Here is a 25,909-nt window from a genome sequence, read left to right on the forward strand (position 1 = left end):
GGTGCAATTAGGTTTGATCCAAGGAAACGGCAGATTCAATTCTTTGCACCAAAAGCCTCTGGCTCCTTTTGTATGTAATGTAGAAAGCTTCATTCCAGTTGTGATATATTAGGCAGTCCTGCATTTAGTTCTCAAAAGAACTGCAAGTAAGTATCTTTTCTCTTATTTTATACTAAATTAAAACTAAGACATTTCTAAACAAATATGAAGGTTTAGCGCTTCCTTTTGATAATAATAATCAGATACGAGATTACAGTGTATATGGTAAATGAATGCCAGTTATCATGCTGTGTTTATTGGAGTAGGTAACTGGGATGTTAAGGAATAATTTGAAAGGGGATCAAGGTACTTAATGAACCTGTATTACATAGAACAGTCTAAACAGAGTTGATCTCACGATTCTAAGCAGTCTCGGTCTTTTCTGCAGCAGCGGTGGTAGTGGCAGAAGAAGTATCGGATGCACTATCGTCTTTTTCAGTGCTGCAGGCAAGACATGGCAGCTTCTTCTCTAGGGCAGCTCGGTACTTGGGGTGGCTGATGGCGTACACGATAGGGTTGTACACTGCGTTGGCCTTGGCGAACACTGAGCCCCAGATGGTCATGGTAGGAGATAACATGGCCTTGGCAAACATGCCCATCCAGTTTGTAACCAGGTAGGGGGTCCAAGCAATGAACCAAAGAGCCACTGTGGTCATGGCAATCTTGGCCAGGCGGCATTCTGCAGAAGTCTTCTGGGATTCTTCATTCCTCAGGGACTTTATTCCCATCTTCTTGGCCTGATCACGCATACCTTTCTCGTGAGCAGCAACAGCGCTGACAATGAAGTAGTAGCAATAGATGGTGATAAAGAGAGGGAGGAAATACACCCATACGGAATACACGTAAAGGTAGCTACGAGAGAGTTGGGTTTCGGTAAGATAGTCGGTACCACAGGCAGTCATGTTGCCCTCAGGAATATAACGGTTCCAGCCGAAAAAGGGTGGAAGGCACCATGCCGTAGTTATTATCCATACAAATAGGATCCTCATTGTGGCTCCCTTGGAAGTAAGAGGCTCAGCAGCCACTCCCTTAACAATGACATTATAACGGTCCAAGGTGATGAGCACCATGGTCCAGATAGAAATACAACCAAAGAATGACCCGAAGAAGCCATATATCTCGCAGAACAGGGCACCAAGTACCCACGTGCGCCAGTAGCAAGTGGCAATCATGGGAGGGAACATGGTGAACATCATCATGAAATCTGAGAGAGCCAAGTTAACGACGAGGAGGTTGGCAGGAGTTCGGAGAGATTTGGTGTTCATGAACACCCAGATGGCCACGAAGTTACCCACCAGGGAGAGCGTTCCCATTACGATCATCCACAGCATAATCATCGAATACCACAAAGGGTTCATAGGAGGATACTGGTACCAATGAGGGTCCACCATATGAAGGATCTCTTTGGGGACAATATCCACTATTGTGAAGTTCCCATAGGGGTTGGTCGTTGGCATATAGTTCTCGCCTGAGGCGGCTGGGTTGTTCCAGGAAGACATCTGTAAATATATAGAGATTTAGCAGCAAGTGACACATTCTCTGTAATGCACATTGTGATTATATTTGCTTAAAAAGGTTTCCTACGAATACATGCGTACAGTAAACGAAAGTTTTATATCTATAAAGTGAAGTACAATATATTATACAAGGGGCTGCTCTGCATAACAAGGGGCTTCTATATAGTAGTATACCGCTGGTATACGATATACCATATAGTAGTATACCGCTGGTATACGATATACCATATAGTAGTATACCGCTGTATACGATATACAAGTACTTGTAGAAATAAATATTATTACTGACGTATATAACTATAGAAAGCCCCTTGTTATGTTACAAGACCAAGAGCAGAAACTACCCCACCTTCCCCCTACTACCCACACATGGGAAGAACAAGGGGAGACATTACAAAACCGGGACAATATGAAATATGAAAGAATTATTAGTATTATAATTTCATTGGGAGCCCTAAACCCGTAGAATTATACAGCGCATGTATAACACAGATCCAATTCCCTAGATCAAGAGCCCCTCACCAGCGTCAGGGAACCTCCCTTGAGGGAAAATATGGATTAGATTTTGCCACCGAAGTGGCTAGTTTATTGTGCACCCCATATCCATCCTGTGGACGGTAGCGCGAGAGCATATGGATACACAAAAGGCCTAGGAACTAGGCCCCAAAGGGTTAACAGGAATACATAAGGATTTATATCTACATATCTATAGTTCACTTATCTGTTACAAGCAAATTTAGGAAATTTGCTTAGTATATCTGGTATCTTATTTTCATTAATAAGATATCTTGACATGTCACATAGGTTATTATACTGTCTGTCTCTGTATTCCTCAATAAGTGGACAATTAAGCACATAGTGTTCAAGAGAGTGACTATATGCCTGATCACATAATTTACATTTAGTTTGATCATCATCTGTGTGTCTCCCAAACTGCCAGAAGTACTTGTAACCAAGCCTAAGCCTGGCCACTACAACATCAGTCAGTCTGTTCACATTGCAAGTTGCTCCATAAACATACTTATCTACGTTCATGTTATCATAGTGGGTTATAGATCTACTCAGGCTTCTAACTGCATTCCTATAACAATCATCTTCATTATTTACTTCTCTCCTAATATTATTCCTAATGCTAGACACAGTTATACCAAAGTTATATTCTACGTTCTCCTTCTGGATACTCTTCTTGGCTAACATATCAACTTTATCATGAAGGAGTAATCCAATGTGTGATGGGATCCATAGCAATTGTACATTAATTCCTTTGTCCCTAATTTTTGAGTATCTATACCTGGCTTCCCCAATGAGCATGTTGTTGGAGTCATTATATGAGCCAAGAGCCTTCAATGATGACATAGAATCAGTAATGATGATAGAGTCAAGCTCAGTGTCATAGGTTAGCTTTAGCGCATGGAAAATATGGAAGAAATGGATAAATAGACTAATTAAGGAAGGAAATAAAATTGACAAATTAATTAGGAGATTTTTTTTAATAAATAATGCAATACTAGAATAATATGATGAATATAAAAAAAGAAATGAAACCAAGAGTTGTAGGCTGAATGTAAAGAGGACACAGTTATTAATATAATCAAAACAGAAGCGCTAAACCTACAAGGGTCATATCACAGAAAAGAAAACAATGATTTCTAGGCTCCGCACAGACCAGACGAACCAACTGTAGGCAGAGTATAGAGAAATGAACTAATAATTGTAGGCGGAGTGTGAAAGAAGAGTATAAACTAAAAAATATATATAAAAGGATTGACAAAAACAAGAAAAAAACAGCTGATCGACGGTATTTAGAGCTTGACATCTACCTTGATATCCTCTCAAAGTGCATTTATGCTAGTGAAAGGCTCTTGATTTAAGGAACTGGAGTTACCCCTTCCCTCAAGATCAAGAGAGTATAGGTAAGACCCTTTTGGGGTGAGCGAGGAAGTGGGGATAGTGGAAGAGTAGGTTGATGAGAGGAAGGTTAGGAGTGGAAGGGATAGTACCATTACTTAACCCAGTAGCTAATACGGTCGTGGGTCAGAGACGCGTAGCAAGGAGGACTGATAAAGCAAAATGGATTGGGTGGGCGCCTAAACGCACCTCTGAGAAAATCCAATAGTGATGTAAGGATGGGGGGGGGGGTTAAAAACGGTACATCTTTAAAGGTTTACACCTGTTAAGGCAGGCTAGTGAGAACATAAATTATCTATAACTAGGGCTCGGGGTAGGGGCTTACAAGGAGTAGAATAGATTGTGTGGGTAAGTAGGTCTGCGAATGTCTTCAAGGTGAGAGGTCCAGTAGTGATGTAGGAGAGGTGCCCCGTGGCCTTTACACGGCGAGGGTCTGGGTTTGATTCCCAGCGAAGATAAAAACATTGGGCGTGTTTCTTTACACCGGTTGCCTATGTTCACCCATCAGTCAAATGGGTACTTGGGTGTTAGTCGACTGGTGTGGGTCGCATCCTGGGTCACTGACCTAATTTGCCCGAAATGCTCAGCATAACAAGGGGCTTTTTATATTCATTGATGTCAGTTAGGCCTGTATACCTTGTACATGTACTTGTAGTAAATAAAGATATTATATTACATTATTATTATCTCTAGTTTGTCAATCTGTCACTGAGCGTGATACACAAACACACGATTCTGCAAGTGGACGGCGGAGTGAGAGAACGTTTGTGTTTTCACGTTACATTTTTGAGTTATCCTGAGTGCTAGTTTGATCAGAGCTGAGAGGAAAACTTGCTTGTTGTCACTTCGAGCTTCATTCCTTCAAGAGGGTAAGGCGGTAACTAGCTTACTAGTTCCCCCCCTCCACCCCACCACCTCATCCTAACCCCACAATTCCCCAACAAATACACAGGCCTAAGTACGCACACACTACTTACACTGCTATCCTACCTTTTCTGTCTTCTTTTTCGGCAACCTTGCCATGTTTCAACCAGGGATGTACACAAAGCTTTTGACAGCCTATGGCACGACGGACTCATATTTAAACTTATCGACCTTCCTGACCACAAATGGACTTCTCAGATTCGTATACAACTTCTTATCAGAAAGAAGAATCATCCCTACTTTCAACGGCAAGTCGCCCGAGCCTTTCACCGACAGCTGGAGTGCCACAAGGCTCGTGTCTTAGCCCGATACTATTCAACATATATGTAAACGATCTCCCTCAACCTGAGTTCAGCGATGCTATCATCATCCAATTTGCTGATGATGTTACCCATGTAGTGTCATCCACCCCCATCACGAGAAAACATAAGCATGCGAGGGTAATAGAAAAAAATGAATACGCAACTACGAAGAATAGCAAACTGGGAGAAGAAAAGAAGAATCACGACCAACCCAGACGAAGTCCTCATCAGCACCATCGGATGTTTTGCAACAACTATAGAAGACAAAGGGAGTATTTCCATCAGAGGTACACCTATTGCCATCAGAAACTCGAACAAGATCCTAAGAAACGAGATAGAGAGATTGTTCCACTCCACATCACACATCTCTGAAAAGGTGAACTTAGCCAAAGCCCGCCTCAGCAATCTATACAGATTTAATCAAGCCTCTTCCCACATCAAGAAACACCTGTACAAGATGATGATAAGACCTATGCTAGAATATCCTGTGTACCCATATCATTAACAACTAAAACCAACATGCTACAGCTACAAAGAGTTTAGAAGTCTGGAAGTGGCCCGGTGGTCTGGTGGCTAAAGCTCCCGCTTCACACACGGAGGGCCCGGGTTCGATTCCCGGCGGGTGGAAATTCCGACACGTTTCCTTACACCTTTTGTCCTGTTCACCTAGCAGCAAATAGGTACCTGGGTGTTAGTCGACTGGTGTGGGTCGCATTCTGGGGGACAAGATTAAGGACCCCAATGGAAATAAGTTAGACAGTCCTCGATGACGCACTGACTTTCTTGGGTTATCCTGGGTGGCTAACCCTCCGGGGTTAAAAATCCGAACGAAATCTTATCTCTTATCTTATCTAGAATAGAGCACTCCGCTTCATCACAAGCACCAGGAGGAGACAGAATCAGGATGGAAGATCTACACATCCAACAGGAGATAAATGCAATAAATATAAGGCTTGATGAACTAAAGAAGAGACAACTATACGAAACAGAGAAAAGTCTCCCCAACCAGCAAATACCACCGACTACACACCTCCCCACAGAACCCAAAGAATGACCCTCCAACAGAGAGTGCGACGATTCATCCACAAGGATAATTTCCAGAAACCAATGATCCTGAGTGACCTCCTAGAAGTTATAGATGAATGGGTGACACCGGAACCCTTTTATGTCCAATAAGAACAAAACCACCCCAATTTATGGAAACTTCCCTTTTCACTTATTGTTACATCTAACCATGTAACATTTGCAAACCTACTACGGCAGGACACCACCTCTGAAGCAGCCTAGCTGGCCAGTATCTCTGGGTAGCAGTCGACCTACATCAAAAGCCTTGCTTTCGTCCTCTCCAGCCTATACCCTGCAATCGCAAAAATGGCAATTGCAAAAAGTATATCCCTTGCCAACTCAGCATCATGCAGTTATACATTTGTTATAACTGTGTGGAACTGATGGGTAAGTGTTATACCCCATTCAATGAAACTGATTTCATTAATGACACTACACACACACACACAATGTACTAAAATGCACCAAAGTGGTTAGGCCACTTACCTTTATTACCCCGCCTCCACTCCCCCTACCCACCCTTTTCTCATATTTCCATCTTTACCCATCCTCCTTCCTTCCTCATCTTACCAAAGCTCTGGTCATACAAATCAAGTCACTGAGCGTCTTCCAGCACACGTTCAATGCAGGGATGCTTGACTGAGCATGGAGTAACTCGCTTGTGACCAAGTCATCCCAGCTGATATCAAGTACCCAGCACAGTCTTATTCTGGATACGCTGCAGTTTAAGATTGTTGGTCTTCGCTGTAAGAGGGCTAGAGGGGAGTAAGTAATCAGAGGTCGTATTAGAGTTTTGTAGACGTGTATTTTAGTAAGTTGTGAGGCATGCCGTAGCTTGTAGAGACTCGTAAGGGCTCTGCTACCTATGGCATGCTTTGAGAGGATGCGTGTGTGTGTACGAAGAAGGTGGTCAAGACTGACCCCGAGGACAATGGTAGCCTGTGATGGGGAAATAAGTACGGGTGTCAGCTGTTCTGAGCTCGGCAGGTAATGGAGGATTACGTTTCCTGTAGTTGAAATACGTAATGCTGGATTTTGCAGCATTGGATTTGATCCTCCATTTTTGTTCCTAGAAGGCTATCCTGTCGACCTCATTTTGTGTTGTGTGTGTGTGTGTGTGTGTATCTATTCTGGAGTGGGTGATGAGCTGTGTTATGTCGTCTACATAGGCTAGAGTGATGGTGTTGTAGTATTCAGGTGTTGGTATGTCATTAGTGTATAAAATGTAGAGAGTTGTGGAGAGGACAGATCCCTGGGGTACTCCAGCATTTAGTGTGAAATAGTTAGAGTAACAGACTTGGAATTTAAACCTCATGGTGCGGCCATCTAGGAAGTTAGAGTTTGTGTTTTAGCCCTTCGTGCCAGACTGTGTCAAAAGCTCTTTCGACGTCTTTTGCAACCAGGGCTGTGTTGTTTCCTTGTTTAGTGTTTAAATGAATGTATTCGAGAATGATGTTAATGGCATTTTGTGTGGAATGGCGTGATCCGAAGCCAAACTAGCCATCAATGAGGAGAGAGTTGTGTTCAAGGTATCTGCGAAGGCAAAGTTGCGTAAAGTTTCGAGGAGGCTGATAGGAAGATAGTTTTTAGGATCAGAGTGGTCTTTATTGGGTTTAGGTAGGAGGACAACAGTGTATCTAGAAGCGAGGGAAGCGTTGAGGAGGTTAGTGTAGGCAGTGATGATGGAGTCTGAAAGGTGTTTTAAGATGATATGGTTTAGGCCAGAAGCACCAGGAGTCTTGGGAAGAAGATGTCTGAGGAGAGCTCAAACACCTTCCTCCCAGGTATGTCGAGTTTCTGTGTGGAGGTAAAAGAGTCCAGGTGGATGTGACTTGTGTGGTGTTGCTTCGTGTGTGTGTGTGTGTGTGTGTGTGTGTGTGTGTGTGTGTGTGTGTGTGTGTGTGTGTGTGTGTGTGTGTGTGTGTGTGTGTGTGTTTAGTGTTCTATGTGCTGCATGTGCTGAATAGCGTTAAGATGAGGTAGTTGAGGGTGAAAGATGTTCTCCAGATGTGTTTGAAGATGTTTGTTGATGCCTGTGGGTCTGATATATTTGTTGTTGTGGGTGATGTGTTTGAATTTGTTAGTGGTAGCAGGGCCTCTGATTTTCTTAATAAAGTTCTAGAAGGCTCTGGGGTCTGTAATATGCTGTTTGTCTGCTTGCAGAATGAGCTGTGACCAGTGGGCGTTGTGGTCTTGGTCTAGGCAGTGTAGAATGTTATTTCTGAGGTATGTGAGATCAAATCGGACTATTAAATCTGTGTGTGTTGTGGAGGAAGCGGTTGTGGTAGCAGAGAAGTAGTCTTCTTGTTCTGATAGAGGATTTGAAAGAGTATCGAATGGTCTGAGTTTTCTTTGGTATTGCTGTGTTGGTTGCTGGTGTAATGGTGTCCCGAATGAGACCAAATTGAGTGTCAATGTCGAGATGGGTTTGTTGTTATAGTCATAGGTGAGGTTAGTATTATATGTGATTGAAAACTTCCCAGTGTACGTTCTTGTAGGAGAAGGAAGGCGTGGTTGGAATGAGAATAGGATTGGAGGAGATATGTAAGATGACATGGATATGATCAGAACCTGTAATAGGACCAGGGGAGATGTAATGTTGAAAAATGGAGCTAGCTCGGTTAGCCAGAATGATGTCAGGTTTGCCTTGGCCCTGGTGGCTGTAGAAGGTGTTGAAGTCTGGGCCGAGGTGAATCAGGTGTTTGTGGTTTGTAAAGTTGTGTAATTGCCTACCGAGCTGGTTGTTGCTAGTGTTGTGTCTATCATTCATGTCAGCTAGTAGGTATCTAGGTGTGTTGGAGTGGTTGAACACTAAGGAGTGGTCGTGTATATTGAGAAGAGTGTTTAGGTCGTGTGTAGGTGGTGAAAAAGATGAAGGGACCAAGGTGGGTATGTATTCTGAGTGCAAGACAGTGTTAATGAGTGAATGGAATTTGGAAAAATTCGTGTTTTATGTTGGAGTTAACAAGAATGGCAACACCATCGTAGGGGTCATAGGGAGACTGCTGTGTAGTGTAACCATAATGGCGAATTCGTTGAGGGGCTTTAAGGCAGGTGCTATTGAGCAAGACAACATCTGGCCTCTCTGCCTCAAGGAGCTCTGCCAGTAGGTGTCCGATTGTGAAGTAAGAAAGTACGTTAAATTGAATTACCTTAAACAATATTTAATGGGTTCGTCACTGCAAAGTTAATGTCAGGGGAGAGGTTAGGGCGAACTCCCATGATGGTTGTGCCATCAGGGGAAATGTGTTTATAGGTATAGTCACGGGCCCGCTTCCTAGAGGGAGAGGATGAGGTGGAATTGACGTCACACAATCAATAATGAAAGTCAAACAGAAAAAAATCTTCCTTTACAGAAGAGGCATCGACTGAGAATGTTTAAACTCAAGAGAGTGTGAGTGTTCGCCGTGAAAAAACACTGCAGGAAATGTGTTGCCTCTTATGTAAGGCAAGTTCGGTGTCCCGTAGCTCCATCGCTACCCCACTCAGTTCACACCTTGAGGTCCAGAGTTCGAATCCCCGATACCTCTGGATAACAGGACGTGTTTCCCTAAGACACCTGCTGTCCATATTCACCCATCAGTATAAAATGGGTACCTGGGTGTTAGTCGACTGGTGTGGGTCGCATTCTCGGACAAAACTGGCCTAATTTGCCCGAAATGCTCAGCATAACAAGCGTCTTTCTATATAGTAGTATGTCACTGATGTCAGCTAGGCCTGTATACCTTGTACATGTACTTGTAGAAATAAAGATATTATAACGCAAGGATGCGAAGGAATGAGAGAATGGGAAGAACATAAATTAGCAATCAATTGCCAGAAAACAGGGAGGTGACAAGAACTGGGAGCATGATTAGGAGAGACGATTTATGTAAGGGTATAATAAATTAAATTTTAGCCCAAGCTGATCCATAGCCACATCTGTGTATGTGTACATGTATAGACGTGTATGCACGTGTATACGCCCATTCGTGTGTGTGTGTAAATGTTTGAATAATACTAGGGTTATGGTGTGTACGATAGCGTTGTGAACTTCACAGCTTGTGCATGGTAACATTTGGGTCTATCAACTCGTCGCTTTTGTAAATCATGTATCCCAAGTCCCATGTTGGAGGCTTCTAGTGCGGTTTTAACACCCGAACTACTTGGTGTGTTTTGTGTGTATGTGTGTGTGTGTACTCACCTATTTGTGGTTTCGGTGTGTGTATGTATATGTGTATGTTGTGTGTATGTATGTACGTGTATGTCTGAGGACGCCACCTCTATAACTATAAATGGTATATAAACGGAATCTATTTAAGTAATAGGTTATGTAATTTGAAAGTGGCGAAACCTGCGACCGTAGGCCTATAGCAGAAATATCGTTACGTCTCCACTGTTTTAGTAGTGAATTTAGTTATAATGGAAGACTAGTTAAACTCTTATTCAATTTCTTCATATTTTCCTGTATATGATCACAGGCTGTGAATTTAATTTGGTATACATACGGAATATCAAATTTAATTCCCCCCCCTCCTTTGCTCTAACAATAATTCCACTGTTAATGCAGAGTTCCAAATAGAAAAAAGCGTTTGATTTTGTTTTTCATGCTCGTGTGAAGTTTCTATCTTAAGGGATTATCGTTTTACAAATAGTTATAATTTCCAGCCTTTATTATTGCCTCCATAATAGTCTTGGGTGGTTATCTGATTATTATAATCACGGGGGAGCGCTAAACCCATAGGAATATACAGCGCCTGTGGGGGGGATGGAAGGCATAGGCTCAATTCAGGGAACTGGAGGACAGATTCAATTCCCTAGATCAAGAGCCCCTCACCAGCGTCAAAGAACCTCCCTTGACGGGGGGGTTATCTGAACTTGCTCTTTCAGCTATTCTCGAGGCACTGAAATTTGCAGCGATGAGTTTTCTTGTTCTAGATTAGTTTATACAGCAAGATCAGAAAGCCTGTATTAGTTACTATAGACCTAGTTAGAAAACTGAAATACGATGGAAACCAGGAATTTGTTAATTTCTAACCACAGAAACCTTTCCACTACGTTAACAAATGTAGCCCCGATACTATATAGCACCACCACACTCCCACAACCAACTACATTACCGAGGACTTCTAATTATTATTATAATCAAAACTAAGCGCTAAACCCACCAGGGTCATACAGCGCTGCTTAGAATTGTCACCACCTACACACATTTGTAAACAGGCTGCATATTTTTTCCTATAAAAAAGTAAATATTAAAATATTCCGTCAACTTACGATTGAAGGAGCTGAAGAACTTTCCGAGGAACTACTTCAATCTCTCTCGTAGTGTTGGTGTGTGAGGCTCCGTCAGGTGACTTCTGCGAGGTCTCTCCGAGAAGGAGGTCTTATATATACCACCCAAGACACACTGCTCCAGGAAGCTCAAGATTAAGTTTAAGCATTTGCGCGACATGCTCTCTTGTATGGCTGCTCACAGGAAGGAGTCGTAGACACAAGTACTTACACTAATGAAATATATACTTATTTTTCCCCCAACACAATAGCTGTCTCCCACCGAGAGAGGATGACCAGAGACAAAAGAAACGTATGAAGTTTCCTTTTTTACATTTAGTAATGCATACAGAAGGGATTACTAGCCTCTTGCTGCTGACATTATATTCGCAAAAAAGGTGCCTGATGCCTAGTGGATACTAATGCTACACATCACTTGACTGGGAAGACTTGGATATAATTGCCGACTCTTTCCCAGATAATGTATGCAGGTGCCCAAGCTCTTGCACCATCTAGATGAGTTTAAATTATCATAATCATGGGGAAGCGCTAAACCCATAGGATTATATAGCGCCTGTGGGGAGGGGGATGGAAGGTATTCAGACTCAATTCAAGGAACTGAAGCACATCCAATTCCCTAGATCAAGAGCCTCTCACCAGCATCAAGGAACCTTCCTTGAGGAGTCCGTAATTTTACAGAATTTTAAAATTGTTTTTAAAGAATTTTTCTGAAGCAGACATTATTAAAGATCTATAACTAATGTTGGTAGAATTGCCGACAATGCTAAATAAAAAGACAGTTGCAACTAATGGGATACTGGCAACGTTTCGTTCTCCAGTTTTGTCGAGTCATTGCAAACAATATGAAGACAATATATATAGGTAAAGTGAGGTGAAAGAGCATAAGCACTAGAGTATGTTACTGCTACTGTCACTACCACCACGATGAGCCAGTTAGCCTACTCCTGTGCTAATCATCATTAAACTCACTATATACGCTGGGTGTCCTCGCATTCCCTGTAATGACTTGACAAAGCTGCTGGAGAGCGAAACGTTGCCACAATGTCACTTTAACGGAACCCAGTGTCCTCTTACCTAACAAGATCTTCATCCGTTCCCACAGATTTGGCTAACAGCAGCAGGGGGGGGAGGGGGGGGTTGTTTAGACAAAACAGACACATAATGGAAGTTTCTTCCATTTAAGAAAAAAGGTCAATGAAACACTTTTATAAAGGAAAGAAAAACTTGGTTTTGTTGAGCCTATTATTTATATATTAATGGATATTACAGGCCTATAACTTTCAGAAATCATGAATTATATATACAATACGGCTGTATTATGTACTCATGGGGGAAGCCCTAAACCTGAAGGGATTATACAAAGCTTGAGGAATGGGAAGTAATCTTGTTTAATCCAATGCTGGTGAAGAGTAACTCAGATTCCTTGGATTAAAAGCCCTTCATCACACCACTGAGGAGAATCGTATGAACAAGAGATATATGATCAACAATGCAGTGCAAGTGATCCGTTAGATCAATATTAAAGGATCAATAAGTAAAATGAACTAATTAGGAAATATTAGTTCCATACTGTACCACAGTCACAATACTATTACAGTCCCATTTGTACCAGTTGTGGAAAATCTTGAATTTTCCTAAATTCAGCACGTGTAAATTTGAATAATATAAGTGTGCTAAAATGATGCTTTGACCCTTCGAGAAATTTCGTGTGAAGGAGGGTATGCAGCCACTGCTGGGTGATTGGAGAGACGCCATTTGTAATTTGCGAACACTGGTTGTCGTGGAAAATTCAGTTAATAATTCGGCGTCTTCTAAGCCAAATTGGGGTGTTTCGGCCTGAATTTGTAATAGGAACCCGTGTCAATGTCCCCTGCTGAAGACTTGGGACACAAAATTTGTGGGGCCTCACGAATTACGTGTGGATGGCGGAAGATAAGGAATACACCATCACTCAGACAGGGAAGTGTGCCATTAGTCCTTTCATTTAGATTTCTAGCTGGCCAGTGTAGGGTCTAGGTGACAGGCAGGTGTTGTAGTGTGATCCATCTACAATAATTAAATGGTAAGTGGTAATACGAATTTTTCTAATAACACCATTATAATTTATGTACAGTAATTATATTCTGTGTACCCAGCAAGCCTAATCATATACAGTCTACATTAGTTTATAATTTACCCATATTGGCATTAATGTTTAATATTGTAATTATTAATTTAATATTAGGCCTAGCTTTTTGTGAGCGTGGTGATGAAGTGGGCATCGAGGGCGTTATAGGTCTGCGACCTACTGTGACTTAAGTCCCACTTATTCAAATAACTTGCCTGTAATATTCAGGTAATACCCTGTAAACCTCATGCAGGTAAGTTTCTCACATAATAATTCATCAAAGCCTTTGTTCAGTCACAATAATATTACAGTTCCATACTCTAAATTTTGATAATTTTCTTATGATTGTGTTAATTGCTAGGGATAATAATGTTTATATAGTGTAGGTGTGTAAGACTGGTTTGACTTTTGAGAGGTGATAAGTCACTCATATAATCTATATTTCCAATAATTTCCTTGTATACTGTAATGAGTTGATTCAGTGAGGTGAAATTGTTGTAATTTAAAAGAAATTAATGTGCTAAGGAAACGTTTTTGCAAGTGTCACTGAATTTAATTAAATACATGTGTACAATTATTATAATCAAGGGGAAGAGCTAAACCCGTAGGATTATACATGTGTACAAGATACCTTTTTTTGGGAGAAGCCTCAAAAAAATGGCGCAACGTATAGAACGAACTGGGAATTTGTGAAGAGTTAATTTAGCTTAATCGGAGCGGATAGAAACATTATCGGCAGAGTTCTGTAACAAAATAAACGAATATAAAGTGCATCAGGAAGAATCCAGATACATAGTGCAATCATCAGAATGGGGCTGATAAAGATGGAAAAAACGAGACACGGTGGTAGCTGTATGAGGATATGGATCACTGCGTACACTAATAATTTAATTTCGCCTCCTTATGTATGGTATAAAACCACACAAAACGTAAATTAGCTATTTACTGGCCAATATTAGTTTGCCTTCCTGTTAAGCGGCGTTAGAATATATCACCCATGGAATAAACAGGCGTCTTATTTTTTTCTAATTATGTGTTCAATGTATAATTAGCAGTAATAACAAACATACTCTTGTGAAGCCACAATTTTTTTTCATAATCATACAGTCCACAATATTAGCCAGGTTTACTGACTTGAATTTTCATACATATTCAAGAATCATTTTCCTGATTTAAGGTCCCGAAGTGAGTTGGGAGCCGAGATGGTGGGCACTGAAGGAGGGACATGTTGCGACCCATTGTTCCTCAAGACCCATATTTCTCCGAAGTACATCAACATCATTAAGTTAATACTATTTGTTTTTTTGTATCAAAGAGTTCCCCCCAATTATGTGGGTGGATTATATAGTTATAATCACGGGGAGCGCTAAACCCTTAGGATTATACAGCGCATGTGTGGGGGGGGATGGAAGGTATTCAGGCTCAATTCAGGGATAAGGAGCACAGATCCAATTCCCTAGAGGGACTTATGTGGGTGGAATGTTAATTCAAGTTTGGGGGACTTTTTATCCCCCACAATTTCTCACATACTACACCAGTCACAATAATATTACAGTCCCCTACTACACTAGTCACAATAATATTAGTCCCCTACTACACCAGTCATAATATTACAGTCCCCTACTGCACCAATCACAGTAATATTAGTCTCCTACTACACCAGTCACAGTAATATTACGTCTCCTACTGCACCAGTCACAGTAATATTAGTCTCCTACTGCACCAGTCACAGTAATATTACGTCTCCTACTGACCAGTCACAGTAATATTAGTCTCCTACTGCACCAGTCACAATAATATTACGTCTCTTACTGCACCAGCCATCATAATAGTCCCATACTGCACCAGTCACAATAATATTACAGTCCCCTACTGCACCAGTCATAATATTAGTCCCCTACTGCACCAGTCACAATAATATTACAGTCCCCTACTGCACCAGTCACAGTAATATTAGTCTCCTACTGCACCAGTCACAGTAACATTACGTCTCCTACTGCACCAGTCATAATAATAGTCCCATACTGCACCAGTCACAATAATATTACAGTCCCCTACTGCACCAGTCATAATATTAGTCCCCTACTGCACCAGTCACAATAATATTACAGTCCCCTACTGCACCAGTCACAGTAATATTACAGTCTCCTACTTCACCAGTCATAATAATAGTCCCATACTGCACCAGTCACAATAATATTACAGTCCCCTACTGCACCAGTCATAATATTAGTCCCCTACTGCACCAGTCACAATAATATTACAGTCCCCTACTGCACCAGTCACAGTAATATTACAGTCCCCTACTGCACCAGTCATAATAATATTACAGTCCCCTACTGCACCAGTCATAATAATATTACAGTCCCCTACTGCACCAGTCACAATAATATTACAGTCTCCTAGTGCACCAGTCATAATAATAGTCCCACACTGCACCAGTCACAATAATATTACAGTCCCCTACTGCACCAGTCATAATAATATTACAGTCCCCTACTGCACCAGTCACAATAATATTACAGTCTCCTAGTGCACCAGTCATAATAATAGTCCCATACTGCACCAGTCACAATAATATTACAGTCCCCTACTGCACCAGTCATAATAATATTACAGTCCCCTACTGCACCAGTCACAATAATATTACAGTCTCCTAGTGCACCAGTCATAATATTAGTCCCCTACTGCACCAGTCACAATAATATTACAGTCCCCTACTGCACCAGTCACAGTAATATTACAGTCCCCTACTGCACCAGTCATAATAATATTACAGTCCCCTACTGCACCAGTCATAATAATATTACAGTCCCCTACTGCACCATTCAGAGTAATATTACAGCCCCCTACTGCACCAGTCATAATAATATTAGTCCCCTACTGCACCAGTCACAGTAATATTACAGTCCCCTACTGCACCAGTCACAATATTACAGTCCCCTACTGCACCAGTCACAGTAATATTACAGTCTCCTGCACCAGTCATAATAATAGTCCCATACTGCATCAGTCACAATAATAGTCCCATACTGCACCAGTCACAATAATATTACAGTTCCATACTGCACCAGTCACAATAATATTACAGTTCCATACTGCACCAGTCATAATAATAGTCCCATACTGCACCAGTTACAGTAATATTACAGTCCCATACTGCACTAGTCACAATAATATTACAATCCCATACTGCACGTCATAATAATATAGTCCCATGCTGCACCAGTCACAATAATATTGCAGTCCCATACAGCACCAGTCATAATAATACAGTCACATACTGCACCAGTCACAATAATATTACAGTCCCATACTGCACCAGTCACAATAATATTACAGTCCCATACTGCACCAGTCACAATAATATTACAGTCCCATACTGCACCAGTCATAATAATACAGTCACATACTGCACCAGTCATAATAATTATAGTCCTATACTGCACCAGTCATAATACATTCCCATACTGCACCAGTCATAATACAGTCTCATACTGCACCAGTCTCAATCCTCAGTGTGGACCCTATACATCTATCTACTGAACATTATATATCTCTTATACAAGTACACATACACATACATACATACTCACAACCTACACCTCCCCCCACCCCACACACACACACACACTCTCTTATTACACATGTATACATTCATGGTGTATACCCCTGGTGTTTTCAGTCATAACCTCTGCTTGTTGTTCTACTGCTGGGAAATAACAGTAATTTAGTACAGGCAAGCCCTACCTGCTATACTATGCTGCATGAACTCAAATATTTGGATAAGCACTCCCTATGACTTTCTTGCCGCCCGATGTGAAGGTCCATGTCTGGATGGAGAACTTTTTGCCTGCCAGCTGCACTTGGCAGGAGGAGTCAGGCCTGACCAGGAAGCACAAGGTATAGAGTGCCATCTCCAGCTCAGGAGTGGTGCCAATGAACACTGTGCCAACAGGCTTTGCTTCGTTTAGCCATTCGAAGCGTAACTTGACAATCTGTCCCTGGCAAGGAAAAACAAAAGTTAATTGTGTATTATATTATTCCATGAAAAAACTAAATTCTTAGAAGTCGTGAGGCGACTTGAGAATGAAGGTAACTCCAGTTTCTTGGATTATTAAGAGGTCTTCACGAGCGTCAAGACCCCTCCCCTTTCATTGTAGTGACTGTACAAGCAATCATTAACCCTGACTGGTACCAGTCACAAAGGTTAGGAAAGGTTTGTCAGGAAACAGACCAAGTGTTTCCTGAAGCGGGTCTTAGTCATATAATGACCAGCAACTGGAGCTTTTAGTCATCTGACCGAGGCCTTCCACTGGCTTACCGGTCCACCCCTTTCAAATTTACGGAATTACATTAAGTCTTAGAGTCACAAATGTAACGATAAATGCCCAGAGAGGGACCCCACGTACAAGCTAATTCAGTTGCAGCTTAATACGAGGGACCTCAACTTGCTTGTTTTGCACACTATCCGACTCTCAATACCTCACTGTTTTCTAGATTTGCTTGTGAATACCTCAAATTATTCCCAAGAGCTGTTTAAGTCAATTTCTTATCCTTTGAAATCATTCTTGCTTGACAGTTTCTATTACGAATATGAAGGTCTTGGGTGTCTTTGCTGCAGAAAATGGCATATTGGCCCCCTATTTTTAAGTTGGACTTTAGGCATCGGTGTCAAAGTCCAACCCAGTAGGAGCCTCTGCCCTGATGATATATGTTCCTTACCTGGAGGTTACCTGGAGGTTATTCCGGGGATCAACGCCCCCGCGGCCCGGTCCATGACCAGGCCTCCCGATGGATCAGGGCTTGATCAACTAGGCTGTTACTGCTGGCCGCACGCAGTCCAACGTACGAGCCACAGCCCGGCTGATCCGGCACTGACTTTAGGTATCTGTCCAGCTCTCTCTTGAAGGCAGCCAGGGGTTTATTGGCAATTCCCCTAATGCTTGATGGGAGGCTGTTGAACAGTTTTGGGCCCCGGACACTTATGGTGTTTTCCCTTAGTGTACCAATGGCGCCCCTACTTTTTATTGGGGGCATTTTACATCGCCTGCCCAGTCTTTTACTTTCGTAGGGAGTGATTTCTGTGTGAAGATTTGGGACCATTCCTTCCAAGATTTTCCAAGTGTAGATTATGATATATCTCTCCCTCCTGCGTTCCAACGAGTACAAGTCAAGTGCTTCCAAGCGTTCCCATTAGTTAAGGTGCTTGACAGAACTTATACGTGCAGTAAAGGATCTCTGTACACTCTCTAGATCTGCGATTTCACCTGCTTTGAATGGAGATGTTAATGCACAGCAGTATTCTAGCCTAGAGAGAACAAGTGATTTGAAAAGGATCATCATGGGCTTGGCATCTCTCGTTTTGAAAGTTCTCGTTATCCATCCTATCATTTTCTTTGCACGTGCGATCGTGGCACTGTTGTGATCCTTGAAAGTGAGATCCTCAGACATTACTACTCCCAGGTCCCTTACATTTTTTTCCGCTCTATTGTATGGCCGGAGTCAGTAGTATACTCTGTTCTAGTTATTATCTCCTCCAGTTTTCCATAACGGAGTAGTTGGAATTTGTCCTCATTGAACATCATATTGTTTACCGTTGCCCACTGGAAAACTTTGTTTATATCTTCTTGGAGGTTAACCGCGTCCTCAACAGATGACAGCCTCATGCAGATCCTAGTATCATCCGCAAAGGATGATACGGTGCTGTGATGTATATCTCTGTTTATGTCTGATATGAGGATAAGGAATAAGATGGGGGCGATTACTGTGCCTTGTGGAACAGAGCTCTTCACTATGGCAGCCTCCGATTTAACTCTCTTTGTGTTCGATTTGTTAGGAAGTTGAAGATCCATCTCCCCACTTTCCCAGTTATTCCTTTAGCACGTATTTTATGGGCTATTACGCCATGATCGCATTTGTCAAATGCTTTTGCAAAGTCTGTGTATATTACATCTGCATTCTGATTTTCTTCCAGTGCATCCAAGGCCATGTCATAGTGATCCAGTAGTTGTGAGAGGCAGGAGCGACCTGCCCTGAACCCATGTTGCCCTGGATTGTGCAGATTTTGGGAATCCAGGTGATTTGCAATCCTTAGCTCAAGATTTTCTCCCGTTTCGCTATCATAAAATTTATTGAATACATTACAGAGAATTTAGACCTTCATAAGTATGAGAAATTTACATCAAGTAATTTCTTACAATCTTAATATTAAACAATACATCGATATTGAGTATTCTGATAACTTTTAAAAAGTTAAAAAACAAGATATGGCATTAACACACGAAGTAACAAAAACGGTAAATGAAAATTCAAGGAAATTAAGCTGAATACTTCATGCACTATCGGTCTGCTAGTAATAGAAAGCAACCTACATGAAGATAGAATAAAAGTTCGCCATATTTCGCCCTCAGTTTGAGGTTCACTTCAACAGAGCCACCTTAGACTGAGGTCAATCTGTGCGTAACTTTTTTCAGTCCTTTCTTTTATGAAAGTTTATTTCTATTAAGCAACTGTACATCCCACAGAAAAGTCACATTATATTTCTTACTTTTCCATTTAGATCGATGAACCTAATAAAACCCTTGTAGTCGAGGTCGCCCTCCAGTTCCTCCTTCCTGAAGTTCAACCAGTTATGAAAACCTGCCACCTTGCCGTCCTTCAGCTCTCCCACAAACACATGCTCGAAGCCAGAGGAACCGACGTGCCTCCCTCCCCGCCTGTACAGTGTGAACCATATGTCCTTCAGTGTGGAGCGTAGTCCACCGCGGATCAGATCTGCAAGGAGCGTTTAATAATAATACGTAATAATAATAATCCTTAGGTTACAACCCATAACTAGCGTAAGGTACCTTCCCGTGAGGGTTTTTGTGCCAAGCACCTCATTATTCTTCCCATTTCCTTTCAAACACGAGATACAATTAAAATCATGTACTATATTAATGGCATACAAAAGCGGCAAGTGGACACCGATAGCTATGGAGAAGTTTTGCCAACCAGTGGCTTTAGCAGTCCAGTGCAGACTAATTACTGGATTGTTTTAATCAATTTAGGCGCTAAGGATCGATAATTACGGGAGACGGTGGAAGACGAAGTGGGTGTAGGTGTTCATTCCCCCAGTCTTTAACAAGGCTGAAGGTCTGATCCTTCAACCTACTGCACTTGCACGCTCTCAGTAATTCTCTATTTCACTGATAAACCAATGATTGGCGAAACGTCTCTGTATTAAAGATATTTAAGTGTTGCACGTACGTCTTATTAAACTCACGACTGTGACTTTATGAAGGTAGGTATATCTTACTCTTCTGCTGTAGGAAGGTCTCCAGTCTCTTCATGAGAGGTGTCTGCATGACAGCATCGAGGAAGCTGTTTTCCTCTGCTAGTTCATCCGCGGTCTGCACTTCAGTGCTCGTGGTCCGTGGTTCGTAATTGTCCAGGAGCCGCTGCATGCGTTGCACAGTGGTTTTGGCAACTGCTTCTCTCGGTACGTTCGCAATCAATCTGTACATAATGACGAAAAAATAATTTGAAATTTCAATCATAAAATTATCTTTAATACAACAACACTGAAGGAAATTAATGCCAAACTGGTGTCGTCGCGACCCTGAATCACATTCTCGACTAGTAGTAGGTGACCAACATTTATTTATACTTACAATAAGATCACAGTAAACAGTTGATATCACAATATGAAAAACAACCACTGAGAATGTGAGAAATCACGAAAAACCTTGGAATTTCACTTTTTTCTTTTACATTGGTTGTTTTGCATGTATATATATATATATATATATATATATATATATATATATATATATATATATATATATATATATATATATATATATATAGTCAAGCAGTACTAAGAATTTTATTCACAGCAAATCTACTTAGAATCTAAACTTGTAGCCAAACTGATCTTTTAAACGAAACTGACTTACGGATGACTGGCAGAGTCTCCCGTGGCACTGGCTGAGGTATGACCCTGGTGACTGACTGATGGTTGTAAGATACCAGTGTCTAATGTCAGTAGTTCCTCAGTCAGCTGCTTCAGCTCATTATTTGACACCGGGGACGCCCTTGGTGTTGAGCTCCTTGAACTGCTCCGCCCTGACGTCCCACCTGCTGTATTCAACAATCAGCAATATTAGTTGATCTCACAGCGAGTATATCTAAGAGATTTCTTGAGATTTAAATACTTTCGAAGAATTTGCGAGAGATCCTGGTCACAAAATGGCTGCAGACGAAAATAAATGATAATTCAAACTTATCACAACATAGAACTAGAAGATACTCTTGACAAATGGGAACAGTTCGAAAAATGGCTGCTCTAATTCAATCTAAATAAAATAAGAATGAGAAGGACTAGATCAATCATCACACCAAACACTAGCAAACAAAAATATCTTTCAACAATTTAATCAAGAAGCATTTAGGACAAATTACACATTTTAAGACCGATCTGAGAATACGCAGCGTCGGTGTGGAGCTCAATTAAAAGGTTTTAAGGTTAGACATGATAGCTCCCCGGAATCCAGAAACCAGCAAAACCAATTGACAAATCTTTAAGAACATAGTTCAAGCGAGTACAAAAAAAAATTAAAATAAATCTTTACTGGTGATATACAACGCAGACAAAGTTGATGAAAGACTGACCAACACCTACTAAGGCTAGACTTACCAAGTAACAATTACTACTGCAACTGCTACTACTAGTACTGTCCCCAGTGTTGTGTTCGCGTGTATTCGACTGAATAAGTCCGTTTTGCAGGCGAAAGATTTCGGCAATAAAAATACTCAAGTGTTCTATACATCTCATTGATCAAAAATACAAGTTACCAGAACTAAAGCACAAAAGTTATGAAGGCTGCAAGAATTAGGCAAAAGGAGACCATGAACACAACATCCAGGAGTGAGGAACACACAAGTTACACATACTATTTAGAGTTGAACTACAATGAAGGGCAAACCAAATATACGGATAACTCAGAAACTAAGAAAAAAAAACCTACAATGGAGATAGACAAAAAAAAAAAAAAGACGCAATGGTAGGTGGAGTATAATGCGATCCTTCATTCACGTCTCCCCACGCTGTGGGCGATATCTGAGTGAAAAATCCCACCAAAACTCTGAGGATCGCATTATACTGAATCTGTATATTGTCTCAGCACTTCTACTGTGTGGTAAATAAGATGATTACGGAGTAGAAAAAAAATAAACATACAACTATTTCTAATGACATCGACCAACAGGATGATCAGAGGCAGATCCAAGAGCTGACGTTCAAGACTAAGAAATTGTACGGGTGGGCGACCTGCGTACCTGCACGGTCAAGTGTGGGCGACCTGCGTACCTGCACGGTCAAGTGTGGGCGCCCTGCGTACCTGCACGGTCAAGTGTGGGCGCCCTGCGTACCTGCACGGTCAAGTGTGGGCGCCCTGCGTACCTGCACGGTCAAGTGTGGGCGCAGCCGTGGCTGCTGCGATAGTCTCCTCAACAACAGGCTGGAGTGTGGTGGGCACGCTGTTGGTGGTGCTGCTTCTGCCACACCCGTGTGTACCTGAAGCAAGTCACCATTCAGTCTCCACACTAACCATACCTAGCATTTTCACTAATTTCTCAGGCACATTTAAACAAATATTTCACTAGCAGGGTCACCAAGTAATGGTCACTTTTTCACAAACCCACAACTTAGAAATTTTAAGTTAACGACGTTTAGGCTTGCCATAGGTCATTATTAAGTCCGGGACGAACCAAAACGTCTCAGATTTTCAATTTGAGGCCTAAGAAATGTTCCAGCCATGGTACAGTGATTTATTTTCTTGATGGTTGTTTAAAGAAAATTACATAATACAAAAGCATAAGGCTGCTTCGTGCCTGGAAAACATTATCACTATTTAAATGAAATTACCTCTTCAAACAATCCAGTTAAAATCTGATATTAAAAGTAAATCATAATTTTTATCGCTGAATAAGAAACAATACGGCTGGAACACATGAAAATAACAGTAAAAGAAATCATAAGCAAGCATGTCGGTTCACACCACAGACGAACATTGACAATACAAATATGACAAACACAAGCGGACATGACAAACAAAAGCGACCATGACAACAAACAACAGCGACCATAACCACACAAACGAACACAACAAAAGCTAACGTAGGCCGGAACAAACGACAAAGCTAATTTACAAATTAGTTTAACATTTCTTAAATACATCTCACAGTACATCACATCACATTACATCTAACAACACAAAGGAATTTGAGTTATAAAATTGTAAAACAGTACAGATGAAAACCAAGAAAACATCATTTATACGTTAATACAATCACAATATAAATGAACAATGTAGGTTAACAAGAGCAAATACATTCACTACATAAACGAAAGTATTTGTTAACTAACAAACATAACGCATAAACATTGCGGGCAGGATTATTATGGGAGAGCACATAAGACACACAACATTTGGGAATTTTCAATGTGGAAAAGTTTCGTTAATAAAGATTCCCAAATGTTGTAAAAGTGTCTCGTTCAATATATTTCAGTATGGAAGTGTTGACAGTGGCTCTTTGAAAAGGTCTGAAACATTCTTAGGCCACTTAAAAAAAAAACTTAGATTTTGCATGATTAAATGAAAAACTTGTTGGTACTGGGATTGTTCTAGTACTGGAATTTAGTACTACAACTGGAATTTAGTATTAGTACTTGAACTTGTTAATACTGGGATTGATGGTGATACCACTGGGGTTGATGGTGATACCACTGGGGTTGATGGTGATACCACTGGGGTTGATGGTGATACCACTGGGGTTGATGGTGATACCACTGGGGTTGATGGTGATACCACTGGGGTTGATGGTGATACCACTGGGGTTGATGGTGATACCACTGGGATTGCTATTGTTGGTACTCGTACTGCTACTAGTGGCTCAAATGTGGAAGACACTCATTATATTCTTAGTAATTACCTTCGCCATTCATTAAAAATACATTATGAATTATTAGACTAACATTAATTTAACAATGTTAATCTTATAATTAGTAACAATTATTAATGTTAATCTAATTAGTAACAATTATTAATGTTAATCTAATAATTAGTAACAATTATTAATGTTAATCTAATAATTAGTAACAATTATTAATGTTAATCTAATAATTAATTATTATTCCTCAGTCGTGCACGAATGCGCTCTGGGATTACCGTTGTTATGCTACCGTCAGACTCATTATCTAAGATACTTGCCTGCCAGTGAACAGAAAAACACTAGCCATAACCCCTTCATGTTCACTTGCACCAGTCACTTTCACTTCACTGCTATAAACAAGCTTGTAGTTGCAGTGCTAACGTAACTGCTTGTTTGTAACGTAACTGCTTGTTTGTAACGTAACTGCTTGTTTGTCTTGTTGTGCAGGAGAGCTGGTACACACACACTGCTACTACTTCAACACTACTGAGCTTAAATATGGTCGCACATACACTGCTGCTGCTCTTACTACCACTAAAACAATGGACCACCACTACTTCCTCCTAGTTTAGGCTACCTAACCCACCTACTGTCCTCGTAAACACTTGTACCTCTTACTTAGGCTGGTTATAGTTACTAGACAGTAAATTCTTAGTTATTATATTAACAAATATAATTCTTGACGAAGCATGTGGGTTATTCTTAACTTAAGCTATAATAATGGTTTTGGATAAGGAAACTGTAAGGAACTTTGGTTGTAATATCCTCATGACATAAGGGTTATTTTTTCCCTCGCATCACTGAAGGTTATATTACGTTCTCACCCGCACTTGAATTTCTGCATGTGATATGAATATTTTTGCCAAAGTTGATAACCAAGTCTGTTCTCCATTATTCCTAATATAATAATAATATGCAGGTGGATCTCAACAGTAAATTAGTTTAATGAGAGACCTCTGGAAAATGTGTGAAATGTAAGATATCTCTTAATTAAGCCATATAAAATAATCGTATATTGTGAGAGGGCAACCACTGCGCCGGTTTCCACTAAGTATTTTTAGCCTGAGTCACTCCTAGCAGGTGTTCTGGGGAGAACAAATGTTCATGAGATGACTGACCTAAAACATCTACCTCTGACGTGTTATTTACACTCGCCTTGTACTGATGTACGTTGTGTTAGTGAACAAAATTAGAATAAGGATCACACTCACATGGCAACTTAATTCAGTATTTGAAATTCTCTGTAAAGAAACTACGACCTCGGCTAAACCATACCCCCGGCCGGGATTGAACCCGCGGTCATAGTCTCAAAACTCCAGCCCGTTGTGGTTGCAGGGGCTGAGTCATAGCTCCTGGCCCTGCCTCTTCACTGGTCGCTACTGGGTCACTTTCCATGAACCATGAGCTTTATCATACCTGTGTGTGTGTTTGCCCCTCAAGGAAGGTTCCTTGATGCTGGTGAGGGGCTCTTGATCTAGGGAACAGGATCTGTGATCCAGTTCCCTGAATACCTTCCATCCGCCCCACAGGTGCTGTATAATCCTACGGGTTTAGCGCTTCCCCTTGATATAATAATAATGGGTGTGCGCACTCGCCTATTTGTGATTGCAGGGGTCGATTCACAGCTCTTGGCCCTACCTCTTCGCTGGTCACTACAAGAGCTTTATCGTACCTCTTCTTTAAGTTATATATGGATCCTGTCTGCTACACCACTCTCCAGATTCTTCCACTGCCTGACATCTCTATGGCTGAAGAAATACTTCCTAACATCCCTATGATTCATCTGAATTTTCAAC

General features: G+C 41.1%; 2 protein-coding genes across 4 annotated transcripts in view; both read right to left on the reverse strand.

The window, feature by feature from the left end:
• Positions 1-279: 279 nt before the first annotated feature.
• Positions 280-11,170, reverse strand: Rh6 (Rhodopsin 6). The gene is made up of 2 exons (XM_053777661.2): positions 11,012-11,170; positions 280-1,538 (listed from the first exon to the last, which is right to left on the reverse strand). Exon 2 carries the CDS (start codon positions 1,536-1,538, stop codon positions 402-404), a length of 1,137 nt encoding a protein of 378 aa, XP_053633636.1. The 5' UTR covers positions 11,012-11,170; the 3' UTR covers positions 280-401.
• Positions 11,171-12,257: 1,087 nt separating this feature from the next.
• The window catches only part of LOC128689219 (uridylate-specific endoribonuclease D-like), a 17,567-nt gene continuing 3,915 nt past the window's right edge, over positions 12,258-25,909 (reverse strand). Inside the window, exons 3-8 of one of the 3 annotated variants that reach the window (XM_070086283.1) lie at positions 22,582-22,695; positions 21,077-21,260; positions 20,437-20,636; positions 19,687-19,913; positions 16,887-17,140; positions 12,258-13,075 (exon numbers count right to left, since the gene is read on the reverse strand). In XM_070086283.1, the coding sequence (XP_069942384.1) occupies positions 16,910-17,140; positions 19,687-19,913; positions 20,437-20,636; positions 21,077-21,260; positions 22,582-22,695 (956 nt within the window). In that variant the 3' untranslated portion in view covers positions 12,258-13,075; positions 16,887-16,909. The remainder of the gene's footprint in view (positions 13,076-16,886; positions 17,141-19,686; positions 19,914-20,436; positions 20,637-21,076; positions 21,261-22,581; positions 22,696-25,909) is intronic. The other 2 variants (XM_070086282.1, XM_070086284.1) reach the window with 2 other exon arrangements.

Source organism: Cherax quadricarinatus, chromosome 18, assembly GCF_038502225.1.
Source record: "Cherax quadricarinatus isolate ZL_2023a chromosome 18, ASM3850222v1, whole genome shotgun sequence".
In the NCBI taxonomy this organism is placed as follows: Eukaryota; Metazoa; Arthropoda; class Malacostraca; order Decapoda; family Parastacidae; genus Cherax; species Cherax quadricarinatus.

Excerpts from the sequence above, each read along its gene's own strand:
- Rh6 (XM_053777661.2), bottom strand. The coding sequence starts at position 1,538 with ATGTCTTCCTGGAACAACCCAGCCGCCTCAGGCGAGAACTATATGCCA.